The 18681-nt window shown below is 44.5% G+C and overlaps 1 protein-coding gene across 1 annotated transcript in view; it reads left to right on the top strand.

Annotated features, from left to right (window-relative positions):
• Nucleotides 1-10452: 10452 nt before the first annotated feature.
• LOC139402213 (zinc finger E-box-binding homeobox 2-like) overlaps nt 10453-18681 on the top strand; it is a gene marked incomplete at its 5' end in the record, with an annotated part of 9530 nt that continues 1301 nt past the window's right edge. Inside the window, 7 exons of the mRNA XM_071146322.1 lie at nt 10453-10680; nt 10970-11121; nt 13359-13461; nt 13626-14974; nt 15138-15374; nt 15722-15905; nt 16575-17210. Coding sequence (XP_071002423.1) covers nt 10453-10680; nt 10970-11121; nt 13359-13461; nt 13626-14974; nt 15138-15374; nt 15722-15905; nt 16575-17210 — 2889 coding nt within the window. The remainder of the gene's footprint in view (nt 10681-10969; nt 11122-13358; nt 13462-13625; nt 14975-15137; nt 15375-15721; nt 15906-16574; nt 17211-18681) is intronic.

Here is an 18681-nt window from a genome sequence, read left to right as displayed (position 1 = left end):
TTACATTACAGCACTCTGACTGTCCTGTCTCGTCTTCTCTTTACATTACATCACTCTGACTGTCCTGTCTCGTCTTCTCTTTACATTACAGCACTCTGACTGTCCTGTCTCGTCTTCTCTTTACATTACAGCACTCTGACTGTCCTGTCTCGTCTTCTCTTTACATTACAGCACTCTGACTGTCCTGTCTCGTCTTCTCTTTACATTACATCACTCTGACTGTCCTGTCTCGTCTTCTCTTTACATTACAGCACTCTGACTGTCCTGTCTCGTCTTCTCTTTACATTACAGCACTCTGACTGTCCTGTCTCGTCTTCTCTTTACTTTACAGCACTCTGACTGTCCTGTCTCGTCTTCTCTTTACATTACAGCACTCTGACTGTCCTGTCTCATCTTCTCTTTACTTTACAGCACTCTGACTGTCCTGTCTCGTCTTCTCTTTACATTACATCACTCTGACTGTCCTGTCTCGTCTTCTCTTTACTTTACAGCACTCTGACTGTCCTGTCTCGTCTTCTCTTTACATTACAGCACTCTGACTGTCCTGTCTCGTCTTCTCTTTACATTACAGCACTCTGACTGTCCTGTCTCGTCTTCTCTTTACATTACAGCACTCTGACTGTCCTGTCTCGTCTTCTCTTTACATTACAGCACTCTGACTGTCCTGTCTCGTCTTCTCTTTACTTTACAGCACTCTGACTGTCCTGTCTCGTCTTCTCTTTACATTACAGCACTCTGACTGTCCTGTCTCGTCTTCTCTTTACTTTACATCACTCTGACTGTCCTGTCTCGTCTTCTCTTTACTTTACAGCACTCTGACTGTCCTGTCTCGTCTTCTCTTTACATTACAGCACTCTGACTGTCCTGTCTCGTCTTCTCTTTACATTACAGCACTCTGACTGTCCTGTCTCGTCTTCTCTTTACTTTACAGCACTCTGACTGTCCTGTCTCGTCTTCTCTTTACATTACAGCACTCTGACTGTCCTGTCTCGTCTTCTCTTTACATTACATCACTCTGACTGTCCTGTCTCGTCTTCTCTTTACATTACAGCACTCTGACTGTCCTGTCTCGTCTTCTCTTTACATTACAGCACTCTGACTGTCCTGTCTCGTCTTCTCTTTACATTACAGCACTCTGACTGTCCTGTCTCGTCTTCTCTTTACATTACATCACTCTGACTGTCCTGTCTCGTCTTCTCTTTACATTACAGCACTCTGACTGTCCTGTCTCGTCTTCTCTTTACATTACAGCACTCTGACTGTCCTGTCTCGTCTTCTCTTTACATTACAGCACTCTGACTGTCCTGTCTCGTCTTCTCTTTACATTACAGCACTCTGACTGTCCTGTCTCGTCTTCTCTTTACATTACAGCACTCTGACTGTCCTGTCTCGTCTTCTCTGTACTTTACATTACATCACTCTGACTGTCCTGTCTCGTCTTCTCTGTACTTTACATTACATCACTCTGACTGTCCTGTCTCGTCTTCTCTGTACTTTACATCACTCTGACTGTCCTGTCTCGTCTTCTCTTTACATTACATCACTCTGACTGTCCTGTCTCGTCTTCTCTTTACATTACAGCACTCTGACTGTCCTGTCTCGTCTTCTCTTTACTTTACATCACTCTGACTGTCCTGTCTCGTCTTCTCTGTACTTTACATCACTCTGACTGTCCTGTCTCGTCTTCTCTTTACATTACAGCACTCTGACTATCCTGTCTCGTCTTCTCTTTACTTTACATCACTCTGACTGTCCTGTCTCGTCTTCTCTTTACATTACAGCACTCTGACTGTCCTGTCTCGTCTTCTCTTTACATTACATCACTCTGACTGTCCTGTCTCGTCTTCTCTTTACATTACAGCACTCTGACTGTCCTGTCTCGTCTTCTCTTTACATTACATCACTCTGACTGTCCTGTCTCGTCTTCTCTTTACATTACAGCACTCTGACTGTCCTGTCTCGTCTTTACTTTACATTACATCACTCTGACTGTCCTGTCTCGTCTTCTCTTTACATTACAGCACTCTGACTGTCCTGTCTCGTCTTCTCTTTACTTTACATCACTCTGACTATCCTGTCTCGTCTTCTCTTTACATTACAGCACTCTGACTGTCCTGTCTCGTCTTCTCTTTACATTACAGCACTCTGACTATCCTGTCTCGTCTTCTCTTTACATTACAGCACTCTGACTGTCCTGTCTCGTCTTCTCTTTACATTACAGCACTCTGACTGTCCTGTCTCGTCTTCTCTTTACATTACAGCACTCTGACTGTCCTGTCTCGTCTTCTCTTTAGCACTCTGACTGTCCTGTCTCGTCTTCTCTTTACATTACAGCACTCTGACTGTCCTGTCTCGTCTTCTCTTTACTTTACATCACTCTGACTGTCCTGTCTCGTCTTCTCTTTACTTTACAGCACTCTGACTGTCCTGTCTCGTCTTCTCTTTACATTACAGCACTCTGACTGTCCTGTCTCGTCTTCTCTTTACATTACAGCACTCTGACTGTCCTGTCTCGTCTTCTCTTTACTTTACAGCACTCTGACTGTCCTGTCTCGTCTTCTCTTTACATTACAGCACTCTGACTGTCCTGTCTCGTCTTCTCTTTACATTACATCACTCTGACTGTCCTGTCTCGTCTTCTCTTTACATTACAGCACTCTGACTGTCCTGTCTCGTCTTCTCTTTACATTACAGCACTCTGACTGTCCTGTCTCGTCTTCTCTTTACATTACAGCACTCTGACTGTCCTGTCTCGTCTTCTCTTTACATTACATCACTCTGACTGTCCTGTCTCGTCTTCTCTTTACATTACAGCACTCTGACTGTCCTGTCTCGTCTTCTCTTTACATTACAGCACTCTGACTGTCCTGTCTCGTCTTCTCTTTACATTACAGCACTCTGACTGTCCTGTCTCGTCTTCTCTTTACATTACAGCACTCTGACTGTCCTGTCTCGTCTTCTCTTTACATTACAGCACTCTGACTGTCCTGTCTCGTCTTCTCTGTACTTTACATTACATCACTCTGACTGTCCTGTCTCGTCTTCTCTGTACTTTACATTACATCACTCTGACTGTCCTGTCTCGTCTTCTCTGTACTTTACATCACTCTGACTGTCCTGTCTCGTCTTCTCTTTACATTACATCACTCTGACTGTCCTGTCTCGTCTTCTCTTTACATTACAGCACTCTGACTGTCCTGTCTCGTCTTCTCTTTACTTTACATCACTCTGACTGTCCTGTCTCGTCTTCTCTGTACTTTACATCACTCTGACTGTCCTGTCTCGTCTTCTCTTTACATTACAGCACTCTGACTATCCTGTCTCGTCTTCTCTTTACTTTACATCACTCTGACTGTCCTGTCTCGTCTTCTCTTTACATTACAGCACTCTGACTGTCCTGTCTCGTCTTCTCTTTACATTACATCACTCTGACTGTCCTGTCTCGTCTTCTCTTTACATTACAGCACTCTGACTGTCCTGTCTCGTCTTCTCTTTACATTACATCACTCTGACTGTCCTGTCTCGTCTTCTCTTTACATTACAGCACTCTGACTGTCCTGTCTCGTCTTTACTTTACATTACATCACTCTGACTGTCCTGTCTCGTCTTCTCTTTACATTACAGCACTCTGACTGTCCTGTCTCGTCTTCTCTTTACTTTACATCACTCTGACTATCCTGTCTCGTCTTCTCTTTACATTACAGCACTCTGACTGTCCTGTCTCGTCTTCTCTTTACATTACAGCACTCTGACTATCCTGTCTCGTCTTCTCTTTACATTACAGCACTCTGACTGTCCTGTCTCGTCTTCTCTTTACATTACAGCACTCTGACTGTCCTGTCTCGTCTTCTCTTTACATTACAGCACTCTGACTGTCCTGTCTTGTCTTCTCTTTACATTACAGCACTCTGACTATCCTGTCTCGTCTTCTCTTTACATTACAGCACTCTGACTGTCCTGTCTCGTCTTCTCTTTACATTACAGCACTCTGACTGTCCTGTCTCGTCTTCTCTTTACATTACATCACTCTGACTGTCCTGTCTCGTCTTCTCTTTACATTACAGCACTCTGACTGTCCTGTCTCGTCTTCTCTTTACATTACAGCACTCTGACTATCCTGTCTCGTCTTCTCTTTACATTACAGCACTCTGACTGTCCTGTCTCGTCTTCTCTTTACATTACAGCACTCTGACTATCCTGTCTCGTCTTCTCTTTACATTACAGCACTCTGACTGTCCTGTCTCGTCTTCTCTTTACATTACAGCACTCTGACTGTCCTGTCTCGTCTTCTCTTTACATTACAGCACTCTGACTGTCCTGTCTCGTCTTCTCTTTACATTACAGCACTCTGACTGTCCTGTCTCGTCTTCTCTTTACATTACAGCACTCTGACTGTCCTGTCTCGTCTTCTCTTTACATTACAGCACTCTGACTGTCCTGTCTCGTCTTCTCTTTACATTACAGCACTCTGACTGTCCTGTCTCGTCTTCTCTTTACTTTACATCACTCTGACTGTCCTGTCTTGTCTTCTCTTTTCATTACATCCCTCTGACTGTCCTGTCTCATCTTCTCTTTACTTTACATTACATCACTATGACTGTCCTGTCTCATCTTCTCTGTACTTTACATTACATCACTATGACTGTCCTGTCTCATCTTCTCTGTACTTTACATTACATCACTCTGACTGTCCTGTCCCGTCTTCTCTTTACTTTACATCACTCTGACTGTCCTGTCTCGTGTTCTCTTTACTTTACATTACATCACTCTGACTGTCCTGTCTCGTCTTCTCTTTACTTTACATCACTCTGACTGTCCTGTCTTGTCTTCTCTTTTCATTACATCCCTCTGACTGTCCTGTCTCATCTTCTCTTTACTTTACATTACATCACTCTGACTGTCCTGTCTCATCTTCTCTGTACTTTACATTACATCACTCTGACTGTCCTGTCTTGTCTTCTCTTTACATTACATCACTCTGACTGTCCTGTCTCGTCTTCTCTTTACATTACATCACTCTGACTGTCCTGTCTCGTCTTCTCTTTACTTTACTTTACATCACTCTGACTGTCCTGTCTTGTCTTCTCTTTTCATTACATCCCTCTGACTGTCCTGTCTCATCTTCTCTTTACATTACATCACTCTGACTGTCCTGTCTCATCTTCTCTTTACATTACATCACTCTGACTGTCCTGTCTCGTCTTCTCTTTACTTTACTTTACATCACTCTGACTGTCCTGTCTTGTCTTCTCTTTTCATTACATCACTCTGACTGTCCTGTCTCATCTTCTCTTTACATTACATCACTCTGACTGTCCTGTCTCGTCTTCTCTTTACATTACATCACTCTGACTGTCCTGTCTCATCTTCTCTTTACATTACATCACTCTGACTGTCCTGTCTCATCTTCTCTTTACATTACATCACTCTGACTGTCCTGTCTTGTCTTCTCTTTACATTACATCACTCTGACTGTCCTGTCTCGTCTTCTCTGTACATTACAGCACTCTGACTGTCCTGTCTTGTCTTCTCTTTACATTACATCACTCTGACTGTCCTGTCTCGTCTTTACTTTACATTACATCACTCTGACTGTCCTGTCTCGTCTTCTCTTTACATTACAGCACTCTGACTGTCCTGTCTCGTCTTCTCTTTACTTTACATCACTCTGACTGTCCTGTCTCGTCTTCTCTTTACATTACAGCACTCTGACTGTCCTGTCTCGTCTTCTCTTTACATTACAGCACTCTGACTATCCTGTCTCGTCTTCTCTTTACATTACAGCACTCTGACTGTCCTGTCTCGTCTTCTCTTTACATTACAGCACTCTGACTGTCCTGTCTCGTCTTCTCTTTACATTACAGCACTCTGACTGTCCTGTCTTGTCTTCTCTTTACATTACAGCACTCTGACTATCCTGTCTTGTCTTCTCTTTACATTACATCACTCTGACTGTCCTGTCTCGTCTTCTCTGTACATTACAGCACTCTGACTGTCCTGTCTTGTCTTCTCTTTACATTACATCACTCTGACTGTCCTGTCTCGTCTTTACTTTACATTACATCACTCTGACTGTCCTGTCTCGTCTTCTCTTTACATTACAGCACTCTGACTGTCCTGTCTCGTCTTCTCTTTACTTTACATCACTCTGACTGTCCTGTCTCGTCTTCTCTTTACATTACAGCACTCTGACTGTCCTGTCTCGTCTTCTCTTTACATTACAGCACTCTGACTATCCTGTCTCGTCTTCTCTTTACATTACAGCACTCTGACTGTCCTGTCTCGTCTTCTCTTTACATTACAGCACTCTGACTGTCCTGTCTCGTCTTCTCTTTACATTACAGCACTCTGACTGTCCTGTCTTGTCTTCTCTTTACATTACAGCACTCTGACTATCCTGTCTCGTCTTCTCTTTACATTACAGCACTCTGACTGTCCTGTCTCGTCTTCTCTTTACATTACAGCACTCTGACTGTCCTGTCTCGTCTTCTCTTTACATTACATCACTCTGACTGTCCTGTCTCGTCTTCTCTTTACATTACAGCACTCTGACTGTCCTGTCTCGTCTTCTCTTTACATTACAGCACTCTGACTATCCTGTCTCGTCTTCTCTTTACATTACAGCACTCTGACTGTCCTGTCTCGTCTTCTCTTTACATTACAGCACTCTGACTATCCTGTCTCGTCTTCTCTTTACATTACAGCACTCTGACTGTCCTGTCTCGTCTTCTCTTTACATTACAGCACTCTGACTGTCCTGTCTCGTCTTCTCTTTACATTACAGCACTCTGACTGTCCTGTCTTGTCTTCTCTTTACATTACAGCACTCTGACTATCCTGTCTCGTCTTCTCTTTACATTACAGCACTCTGACTGTCCTGTCTCGTCTTCTCTTTACATTACAGCACTCTGACTGTCCTGTCTCGTCTTCTCTTTACATTACAGCACTCTGACTGTCCTGTCTCGTCTTCTCTTTACATTACAGCACTCTGACTGTCCTGTCTCGTCTTCTCTTTACATTACAGCACTCTGACTGTCCTGTCTCGTCTTCTCTTTACTTTACATCACTCTGACTGTCCTGTCTTGTCTTCTCTTTTCATTACATCCCTCTGACTGTCCTGTCTCATCTTCTCTTTACTTTACATTACATCACTATGACTGTCCTGTCTCATCTTCTCTGTACTTTACATTACATCACTATGACTGTCCTGTCTCATCTTCTCTGTACTTTACATTACATCACTCTGACTGTCCTGTCCCGTCTTCTCTTTACTTTACATCACTCTGACTGTCCTGTCTCGTGTTCTCTTTACTTTACATTACATCACTCTGACTGTCCTGTCTCGTCTTCTCTTTACTTTACATCACTCTGACTGTCCTGTCTTGTCTTCTCTTTTCATTACATCCCTCTGACTGTCCTGTCTCATCTTCTCTTTACTTTACATTACATCACTCTGACTGTCCTGTCTCATCTTCTCTGTACTTTACATTACATCACTCTGACTGTCCTGTCTTGTCTTCTCTTTACATTACATCACTCTGACTGTCCTGTCTCGTCTTCTCTTTACATTACATCACTCTGACTGTCCTGTCTCGTCTTCTCTTTACTTTACTTTACATCACTCTGACTGTCCTGTCTTGTCTTCTCTTTTCATTACATCCCTCTGACTGTCCTGTCTCATCTTCTCTTTACATTACATCACTCTGACTGTCCTGTCTCATCTTCTCTTTACATTACATCACTCTGACTGTCCTGTCTCGTCTTCTCTTTACTTTACTTTACATCACTCTGACTGTCCTGTCTTGTCTTCTCTTTTCATTACATCACTCTGACTGTCCTGTCTCATCTTCTCTTTACATTACATCACTCTGACTGTCCTGTCTCGTCTTCTCTTTACATTACATCACTCTGACTGTCCTGTCTCATCTTCTCTTTACATTACATCACTCTGACTGTCCTGTCTCATCTTCTCTTTACATTACATCACTCTGACTGTCCTGTCTCGTCTTCTCTTTACTTTACTTTACATCACTCTGACTGTCCTGTCTTGTCTTCTCTTTTCATTACATCCCTCTGACTGTCCTGTCTCGTCTTTACTTTACATTACATCACTCTGACTGTCCTGTCTCGTCTTCTCTTTACATTACATCACTCTGACTGTCCTGTCTTGTCTTCTCTTTACATTACATCACTCTGACTGTCATGTCTCGTCTTCTCTTTACTTTACATCCCTCTGACTGTCCTGTCTAGTCTTCTCTTTACTTTACATCACTCTGACTGTCCTGTCTGGTCTTCTCTTTACATTACATCCCTCTGACTGTCATGTCTCGTCTTGTCTTTACTTTACATCACTCTGACTGTCATGTCTAGTCTTCTCTTTACTTTACATTACATCACTCTGACTGTCCTGTCTCATCTTCTCTTTACTTTACATTACATCACTCTGACTGTCCTGTCTCATCTTCTCTTTACTTTACATTACATCCCTCTGACTGTCCTGTCTCGTCTTCTCTTTACTTTACATTACATCACTCTGACTGTCCTGTCTCATCTTCTCTTTACTTTACATTACATCCCTCTGACTGTCCTGTCTCATCTTCTCTGTACTTTACATTACATCACTCTGACTGTCCTGTCTCGTCTTCTCTGTACTTTACATTACATCACTATGACTGTCCTGTCCCGTCTTCTCTTTACTTTACATCACTCTGACTGTCATGTCTAGTCTTCTCTTTACTTTACATCACTCTGACTGTCCTGTCTCGTCTTCTCTTTACTTTACATCACTCTGACTGTCCTGTCTTGTCTTCTCTTTTCATTACATCCCTCTGACTGTCCTGTCTCATCTTGTCTTTACTTTACATTACATCACTCTGACTGTCCTGTCTCGTCTTCTCTGTACTTTACATCACTCTGACTGTCCTGTCTTGTCTTCTCTTTACATTACATCACTCTGACTGTCCTGTCTCGTCTTCTCTTTACTTTACATCCCTCTGACTGTCCTGTCTCATCTTCTCTTTACTTTACATCCCTCTGACTGTCCTGTCTCGTCTTCTCTTTACTTTACATCACTCTGACTGTCCTGTCTCGTGTTCTCTTTACTTTACATCCCTCTGACTGTCCTGTCTCATCTTCTCTGTACTTTACATTACATCACTCTGACTGTCCTGTCTCGTCTTCTCTGTACTTTACATTACATCACTCTGACTGTCCTGTCTCGTCTTCTCTGTACTTTACATCACTCTGACTGTCCTGTCTCGTGTTCTCTTTACATTACATCCCTCTGACTGTCCTGTCTCATCTTGTCTTTACTTTACATTACATCACTCTGACTCTCCTTCACTTTACTTTACATTACATCACTCTGACTGTCCTGTCTTGTCTTCTCTTTACATTACATCGCTATGACTGTCCTGTCTCGTGTTCTCTTTACTTTACATTACATCACTCTGACTGTCCTGTCTCGTGTTCTCTTTACATTACATCACTCTGACTGTCCTGTCTCATCTTCTCTGTACTTTACATTACATCACTCTGACTGTCCTGTCTCGTCTTCTCTGTACTTTACATCACTCTGACTGTCCTGTCTCGTGTTCTCTTTACATTACATCACTATGACTGTCCTGTCTCGTGTTCTCTTTACTTTACATTACATCACTCTGACTGTCCTGTCTTGTCTTCTCTTTACATTACATCACTCTGACTGTCCTGTCTCGTGTTCTCTTTACTTTACATTACATCACTATGACTGTCCTGTCTCGTGTTCTCTTTACTTTACATTACATCACTCTGACTGTCCTGTCTTGTCTTCTCTTTACATTACATCACTATGACTGTCCTGTCTCGTGTTCTCTTTACTTTACATTACATCACTATGACTGTCCTGTCTCGTGTTCTCTTTACTTTACATTACATCACTCTGACTGTCCTGTCTTGTCTTCTCTTTACATTACATCACTCTGACTCTCATGTCTCATCTTCTCTTTACTTTACATCACTCTGACTGTCCTGTCTATTCTTCTCTTTACTTTACATCCCTCTGACTGTCCTGTCTCGTCTTCTCTTTACTTTACATTACATCTGCCTGTGATTGAACTCAACGGGGAAAACCTTCTAGGATATTCCTGCCCATGTCCACAGCAGACATCAAGTTCTCTCTTTCACAGTTCTTCATTTCATTTTTTAAACACAGTTTAACTCTGTATTTTAAAGTGTTAAACAATGACTATAGCAGTATGACAAGATAATTTAAAATAGACACGTCATGTGGGATATGCCAACTGTCCCTGTCCCCAGATCAGACATCAGACAGCCTATTCTCTAGATAATGTAAAATTATATATACGGAATTAGGGACTATTAATGAAGTAGGTAAGGTAATTTTGTCTCTTTGTTTCTGTTCATCACCGTTACACCTCTTTACCCTCTCACTCTGTCTCTGTTCCCCAGCAGGTCAGAGGTCAGACAGCAGGGCCTTGGAGGACCACTATGACTTCCTGGTTCAGTTGAGAAAGGCATCCTCCCACCAACCTGCCTCACACCACTACCAGCACCACAACCACCTGCCCCCCGACGGCAGAAGCCCTGCCCCAGCCATGTACCACACTGGCAGTCTGCGCCTCCGTGATGACCTCCCTCCCGTCTGGTCTGTTGGGGCTCGGAGCTCACCTGAGAGACCAGGTAGGTTATGGATATTGCATCCTTATAAACACACCTTGTGTATATCTCTGTTGATATAGCCCACAAGGCTAATTTGAGTAGAATATTTGTAGTTACATTTACAACATCCGTGGAGCTACTGTCAGAATTGCAGGAAATACATCCTTATGTCATTAACGGCCTGATAGATGGACTCCTCGATGGCTGTTGACTACAGTTTGAATCCTTGACATTGTGTTTCTTAAACTTTTTTGTTTCTGAATGATTTTATTGAATTCTATTGTCCTCTATCTGGCTATGTGTGTCCTAGACGGCGTCCTTTTAAATCTACAGGCTTGCCCGTTCTGCCAGCATACCTTCCACCGCGGAGGGTCCCTACGCGAGCACATCAGGTTTTGCCACGAGCGGGACGGGGGACACTATAGAGCTCAGATGGAACGACACATGGGACTGCACAGTCAGGTACATGGCAAGGGGACACACTGGAAGAAATATAAAATCCTTTGGAGTCCACCTACTACAAAGTGCTACTCTTTCTGAAGGTTTTTCAAGACGGATATGACCATCTAATGACTCCAAAAGGGTGTTATGTCAGAGCATTCGGAAAGTATTCAGACCCCCCTTCCCTTTTTCCACATTTTGTTACGTTACAGCCTTATTCTAAAATGGATTAATTGTTATTTCCCCTCGTCAATCTACACACAATACCCCATAATGACATCACAATACCCCATAATGACAAAGCAAAAACATGTTTTTAAAAAATCTTTGCAAAAAAAAAAAAATTGGATATCACATTTACATAAGTATTCAGACCCTTTACTCAGTACTTTGTTGAAGCACCTTTGGCAGTGATTACAGTTTCAAGTCTTCTTGGGTGTGACGCTACAAGCTTGGCATACCTGTACTTGGGGAGTTTCTCCCATTCTTCTCTGCAGATCCTCTCAAGCTCTGTCAGGTTGGATGAGGAGCGTCACTGCACAGCTATTTTCAGGTCTCTACAGAGATGCTCGATCAGGTTCAAGTCCGGGCTCTGACTGGGCTACTCAAAGACATTCAGTCTGAGGTCCTTAACGCTCTCGATCCTGACTAGTCTCCCAGTCCCTGACGCTGAAAAAACATCTCCACAGCATGATGCTGCCACCACCATGCTTCACTGTAGGGATGGTGCCAGGTTTCCTCCAGACGTGATGCTTGGCATTCAGGCCAAAGTGTTCAATCTTGGTTTCATCAGACCAGAGAATCTTGTTTCTCATGGTCTGAGTCTTTTAGGTGCATTTTGGCAAACTCCAAGCAGGCTGTCATGTGCCTTTTACTGAGGAGTGGTTTCCGTCTGGCCACTCTACCATAAAGGCCTAATTGGTGGAGTGCTGCAGAGATGGTTGTCCTTCTGGAAGATTCTCCCATCTCCATAGAGGAACCCTGGAGCTCTGTCAGAGTGACCATCAGGTTCTTGGTCACCTCCCTGACCAAGGCCCCTTTCCCCCGATTGCTCAGTTTGGCCGGGAGGCCAGGGGGCCTGCCTCCAGACTCTAGGATGAGTCTTGGTGGTTCCAAACATTTAAGAATGATGGAGGCCACTGTGTTCTTGGGGGCCTTCAATACTGCAGAAATGTTTTGGTACCCTTCCCCATATCTGTGCATCGACACAATCCTGTCTTGGAGCTCTACGGACAATTCCTTTGACCTCAGGGCTTGGTTTTTGCTCTGACATGCACTGTCAATTCTGGGACATTATATAGACAGGTTTGTGCCTTTCCAAATCATGTCCAAGCAATTGAATTTACCACAGGTGGACTCCAATCAAGTTGTAGAAACATCTCAAGGATGATCAATGAAAACAGGATGCACTGGAGCTTCATTTTGCGTCTCATAGCAACGGGTCTGAATACTTATGTAATCAAGGTATTTCTGTATTGTTTTTTTCTTTATAAATTTGCACACAAAAAAAATCTGTTTTTGTTTGTCGTTATGGGGTATTGTGATGTCATTATGGGGTATTGTGGTGTCATTATGGGGTATTGTGATGTCGTTATGGGGTATTGTGGTGTCATTATGGGGTATTGTGATGTCATTATGGGGTATTGTGGTGTCATTATGGGGTATTGTGATGTCGTTATGGGGTATTGTGGTGTCATTATGGGTTATTGTGATGTCATTATGGGGTATTGTGATGTCATTATGGGGTATTGTGATGTCATTATGGGGTATTGTGGTGTCATTATGGGGTATTGTGGTGTCATTGTGGGGTATTGTGATGTCATTATGGGGTATTGTGATGTCGTTATGGGGTATTGTGATGTCATTATGGGGTATTGTGGTGTCATTATGGGGTATTGTGATGTCATTATGGGGTATTGTGGTGTCATTATGGGGTATTGTGGTGTCATTATGGGGTATTGTGGTGTCATTATGGGGTATTGTGATGTCATTATGGGGTATTGTTGTGTCATTATGGGGTATTGTGGTGTCATTATGGGGTATTGTGTGTAGATTGATGAGGAACATGTTTTATTTAATACATTTTAGAATCAGGCTGTAACGTAACAAAATGTGGAAAAAGTCAAGGGGTCTGAATACTTTCCAAATGCACTGTAGTTTGACTGTAGAAAAGGCATGATATGCAATCTCAGAGTTGACTCTCAATCTCCTGTTGACCAGAACTGATTTGACTGAATGCGTGTTTGTGATTGGTGCAGCACATTGACCATGGTGCGGAGAGCAGGAAGTTCAAGTGTTTTCAGTGCGGGAAATCCTTCAAGTACAAACACCACCTCAAAGAGCACCTCCGCATCCACAGTGGTAATTTCACCTTTTCTTACATGAAATATTCCAAATCAATTTGATTGGTTTTATGCTAAAGCAATAAGATATGAGAACCCATGGTAATTAATACACGACTAAGGGTTGTTCTTAGGCGCGAAGCATCTTCAACTGAGGTTCCGTGTCTGTGCTTCCTTCTTTAGGTGAGAAACCATATGAATGTTCCAACTGCAAGAAGCGCTTCTCTCACTCTGGCTCCTATAGCTCACACCTCAGCAGTAAGAAGTGCTTGACAGGGGGAGGAGGAGGAGGAGGAGGAGGAGGAGGAGGAGGGGGACGTAGAGGTGGAGGGGAGAGCTATAACAACAGACATAGCCAGGGGACCTGCCAGTCCTCTCCTGCATCACCCTCAGCAGGAAGCAGTAGGAACAGCAGTGGAAAGGGCTCTCCCTACCTTCCTCACACCCAGAAGCGTCAGTCACCAATGGGCTTAGAGAGGGAGCTGTACCCCCCTGGGGACCAGAGCAGGGGGGTCCTCCAGGGCCGGGAGCTAGGCAGGCTGTGGGACCCCCGAGCGGAGTTCTCCCTCCGGGACAACGTGTTCAAGGGCACCAACCTGCTGCCGTACCTCCATACCGGCGCCGGGGGCAAGTTTGAGCAGATGCTGCAGGAGATGTTTGACAGGGAGGAGGGAGATGTAGGCTCACCCAGGGAGGAGGGGAGACTGGGGATTCACAACGGAGGGCGAGACAGGAAGGCAGATGATCCAAAGCCGCTGAAACGCAACCGAACCGGCTCGGGTGAAGGGTACAGGGGTGGAGGTGGGGTGACATGCCACTGGTGCTCCCAGCTCTTCCCCAGCCCTGCCGTGTTACTGCAGCATGAGCGCTACCTCTGTAAGATTAACCGGCAGGCCATGGAGGTGCCTGAAGGTCCTCGCAGCAAAGACCACCTCTCTCCCCTCTACTTCTCCTCCAGAACCCCTCTCCAGCCACCCCCACCAGACAACAACAATAAAACCACAGCGATGGCTAACGGTTTCTCCAAAGATAAGTCTCCTCTCCAGAGACCCTGCTGGCACTCTGTCCCTCAGGAGCTGCTGGTCGCCATGCACTCCCCCCTACAGCCCCGCCCAGGCACACTATCCATGAGATCCTATTGGTCTAGCCAGGAGAGTGGCAGGAGTGGCGGCAGCCCCGGCCAACCAGCACCAACTAGCCCTGCTACAGACATGTCCTCACTGCTACCAATAGGACCATTACCCTCTTCAGAGATCGACTCGCCCCTCTGCCCGGACCTTTCCTCCACCACTCTCACCCCTCATTGGAGTCGAACCATCCCCCAAGGAAGGACCAACGGGTCCGGTAGCTCCCAGAATGACCAACCCCTGGATCTCTCCCTCCCCAAGCCCCAGGAGGGGGAAGTCCTGGAGGACAGCATGCCCAGTAATGGACACCCCCGTCTGGGAGAAAAGAGAGAGAAGACCTACAGAGAGCCAGCAGAGAACCAGCAGCTCCACCGGAGGCTGAGTCTCAGTCCACCTTGGCAACAGGTGTGGGACAGGAGGGGTATTATTTATGTCTGGCTGTGTGCTGTTTGTTTTCTACTGTGTTTCTACACAGTGAATGTATGTGCAATGTGTGATCTGTGGTAATATTTGACTCTTTTAAGACAATAAACATTAATCTAATCTAAATGAATCTAAATCTCATCAGCATCAAGGCGTCTACAGTGGCGTTCCGATGTTTGAGGGCTCCGTCTACAGTGCATACCCTCTGTTTAACCCCATGATGCCTGCTGGGCTAGCTGGCTCAGGACATGATGTGGTCCCCTCCCTGCCCCTCAGTCACCCAGCCAGCAGCCAGCGATTTCTCTCCCCTATGGTCTACATGATGGAGTCGGACACAGATGCCGTGCTGAAGAGGATCCGTCAAGAGAGACAAGCCATCATGGTAAGAACAACATTTCCCCTATTTTTATTTTTCCTTTATTTAACTAGGCAAGTCAGTTAAGAACAAATTCTTATTTGCAATGACGGCCTAGGAACAGTGGGTTAACTGCCTGTTCAGGGGCAGAACGACAGATTGTCAGCTCAGGGGTTTGAACTTGCAACCTTCCGGTTACTAGTCCAACACTCTAACCACTAGGCTACCCTGTTTATTTCAATTCGATCACAGAGAAAGACATTTCAAATGTATTTGACAGGAATGAACTGGTACTAAAGAGAAACCAACGCTGACATCCCCTGAACAGACCCAGATCAGAACCCCCTAACCATTAGTATTGTGAATGTCACCAGGGTGAGGTGATGGATTGCGGGGGTCTGGACTACCCCTCGCTGATGGAGGAGGGAGGAGAGGGAGAAGGGGGACCAGGGAGGAAGAGACTGAAGAAGACAGACGACGGCCTGTACGCCTGCGACATCTGTGACAAGACCTTCCAGAAAAGCAGCTCTCTGCTCCGACACAAGTATGAGCACACAGGTATACGCAGTGACATTTTAAATGTATTTATTTTTATTATATATTTTTTTTACCCTCTTTTCCCCCCAATTTCGTGGTGTCCAATTGTTAGTCGTTACTATCTTGTCTCATCGCTACAACTCCCATACGGGCTCGGGAGAGACGTAGGTCGAAAGCCTCCGAAACACAGCGCGCATCCAACCCGGAAGCCAGCCGCACCAATGTGTTGGGGGAAACACCGTGCACCTGGCAACCTTGGTTAGCGTGCAATGCACCCGGCCCGCCACAGTAGTCGCTGGTGCGCGATGAGACAAGGATATCCCTACCGGCCAAACCCTCCCTAACCCGGACGACGCTAGGCCAATTGACGCAGTGACATTTATAGAAATGATGAAGCATAAATTATACTAAGAGCTCTATTTACACATTCCACGATAGAAATGTAACGGTAATTAAACGGGCCGACGTTTAATTACCGTGAATGCAGTTCTCCGCAAAACCACGGGAACATTGCCTCACACTGTAAGGCTAAACCTCTGCGATGTGGCTTGAATAGAGCCCTTTTTAGTAAGGTTATGGGAAGACAACCAGATAGTATGACCATGGTTTTTAGGGATAATCTCTGTCTTTTGAAAGCTACAGTACGATGGATTGAGCATGTTTCTGTTCTGACATATTCCCCCCACACAGGTAAACGTCCCCACGAGTGTCAGATCTGCAGGAAGGCCTTCAAGCATAAGCACCATCTGATGGAGCACAGTCGACTGCACTCTGGAGAGAAGCCCTATGAGTGTGATAAGTGTGGCAAGAGGTTCTCCCACTCTGGCTCATACTCCCAACACATGAACCATCGATACACCTACTGTAGCAGGGACCAGGAACAGGAAGGGGTCGAGGAGCCTCCTCTTACCCCAGGAGGGTCCACCGATCTGGGCCATGTTTCCGGGGGCACCCCCTTCTCCATGGAGTACACCCCTATGTTTCTCAGTGATGCCAGTCTGGACGGGGGGATAGGAGGGAGAGCACATGAAGAGGAGGAGGAAGAGGAGGACGAGACAGACAAAACTAAAGGTGGCCATATGAAGGAGGCTTGTACTTTATCAGGGTCAGGGTCTGGTGAAGGGTTAGGGTTGGAGCTGTGCTCTAGCCCTGTGGGGAATGAGAGAGACAGACAGCATGTCGACAGAGACAATGGAGAAGGAGAGAATTCTGGTCTACAGACTTACAGACTTGAAAACAACAATCACTGGGACAGAGATGCATTGGAACAAAATGGAGACCAGAACACAGACACATACGAGTTGAGCCCAGAAGCCCAGCGGACAAGTATGCCAAAACCAATGCATCTAGCTACAAACATTTAACATTTTAGTCATTTACTAGACGCTCTTATCCAGAGCAACTTACAGTTAGTGTATTAATCTTCAGATCATATCGAGTACATTTTCTCCTCAATAAAGTAGCTATCGGCAAAGTCACTGCTAATGGGGAAAAGAGAAGTGCCTTTTTTTGGTGGTGGTGTTGGAGGGGGGGGGGGGTTCAGAGGCAGATTGAGAGCCTTGTGAAAAGACATTTTTTTAAACATGCGCTGTTCAAAATGAAGCAAAACCTACACTGTACAAAGCCATATGAACACAGCCAAACTAAGGACCACTTGAACAGATATAATCAATACAGTAGACAGTACGAGGAATGGTATGATGTCCACTCTGATCAGTATGTGAGAAGCCACAGTATTGACCCCTACACATCTGTCACAACAGCTATCAGTTGACTGCTTCCTGCTTGTGACTGGGTAAGGGTGAAGGAGTTTGTGTGGTTCTGTAGCAAGCAGTGTTGTTCAATTTGTTTCCAGTTGCCTTATCAGTATAAATAATAATTCTTTATTTGCCAGTATAAGTATTCATTTTTTTAAAGGTTTTATATTTGTTTACATCATATTCTCCAAAGAACAACAGGTCTCTGTTGTTTGTTAAAACAAATGTATAAGCAATAAATAATAACTATTATTCAAATTATAATAAAGGATTAAAGATACATTATTTTGTGCCAAAGCCACACATTTGTTTCAGGATATATCTGTTATGACTGTGGTCAAGCTGTGCATTAATTATGGGCATTAGTATGGAGATAGATTAGTGCCAAAAAATGATACAATGACCAAAATGAACGGCAATACATAGCCGTACAAATACAGATTTACCTTGGGGTTTCCATGGTGACTAACGAATGTCAAATACAGTATGTAATTCGTGGAAGGCCGAGTGTGTGTGAATTTTCACTTTTCACCTTTGTACTTGATTGATATATTACGGTTAGGTGATTGATTAGTTAATTAAGAAGCCTCACCTGGTTGTTTAGGTCTGAAAATAATAGTAATAATAATAATAATAATAATTGTAAACAAACGGTCCTCTAAAAATTGAGTTTGTTATCCCTGATCTAAAAGATCAGCAAGACATCAAGAAGTGGTCTGTGCCACTAGCCACTAGTCACTAGTCACTAGCCTCTAGCCACTAGCCACTAGTCACTAGCCACTAGCCACTAGCCACTAGTCACTAGCCACTAGTCACTAGCCACTAGTCACTAGCCACTAGCCACTAGTCACTAGCCACTAGCCACTAGCCACTAGCCTCTAGCCACTAGTCACTAGCCACTAGCCACTAGCCACTAGCCTCTAGCCACTAGCCACTAGCCACTAGTCACTAGCCACTAGCCACTAGCCACTAGTCACTAGCCACTAGTCACTAGCCACTAGTCACTAGCCACTAGCCACTAGCCACTAGCCATCCTAAAC

This window comes from Oncorhynchus clarkii, unplaced genomic scaffold (assembly GCF_045791955.1).
Source record: "Oncorhynchus clarkii lewisi isolate Uvic-CL-2024 unplaced genomic scaffold, UVic_Ocla_1.0 unplaced_contig_11504_pilon_pilon, whole genome shotgun sequence".
In the NCBI taxonomy this organism is placed as follows: domain Eukaryota; kingdom Metazoa; phylum Chordata; class Actinopteri; order Salmoniformes; family Salmonidae; genus Oncorhynchus; species Oncorhynchus clarkii.
The sequence above is the reverse complement of the archived record's forward strand: the minus strand, read 5'-3'. Positions and strand labels throughout refer to the sequence as shown.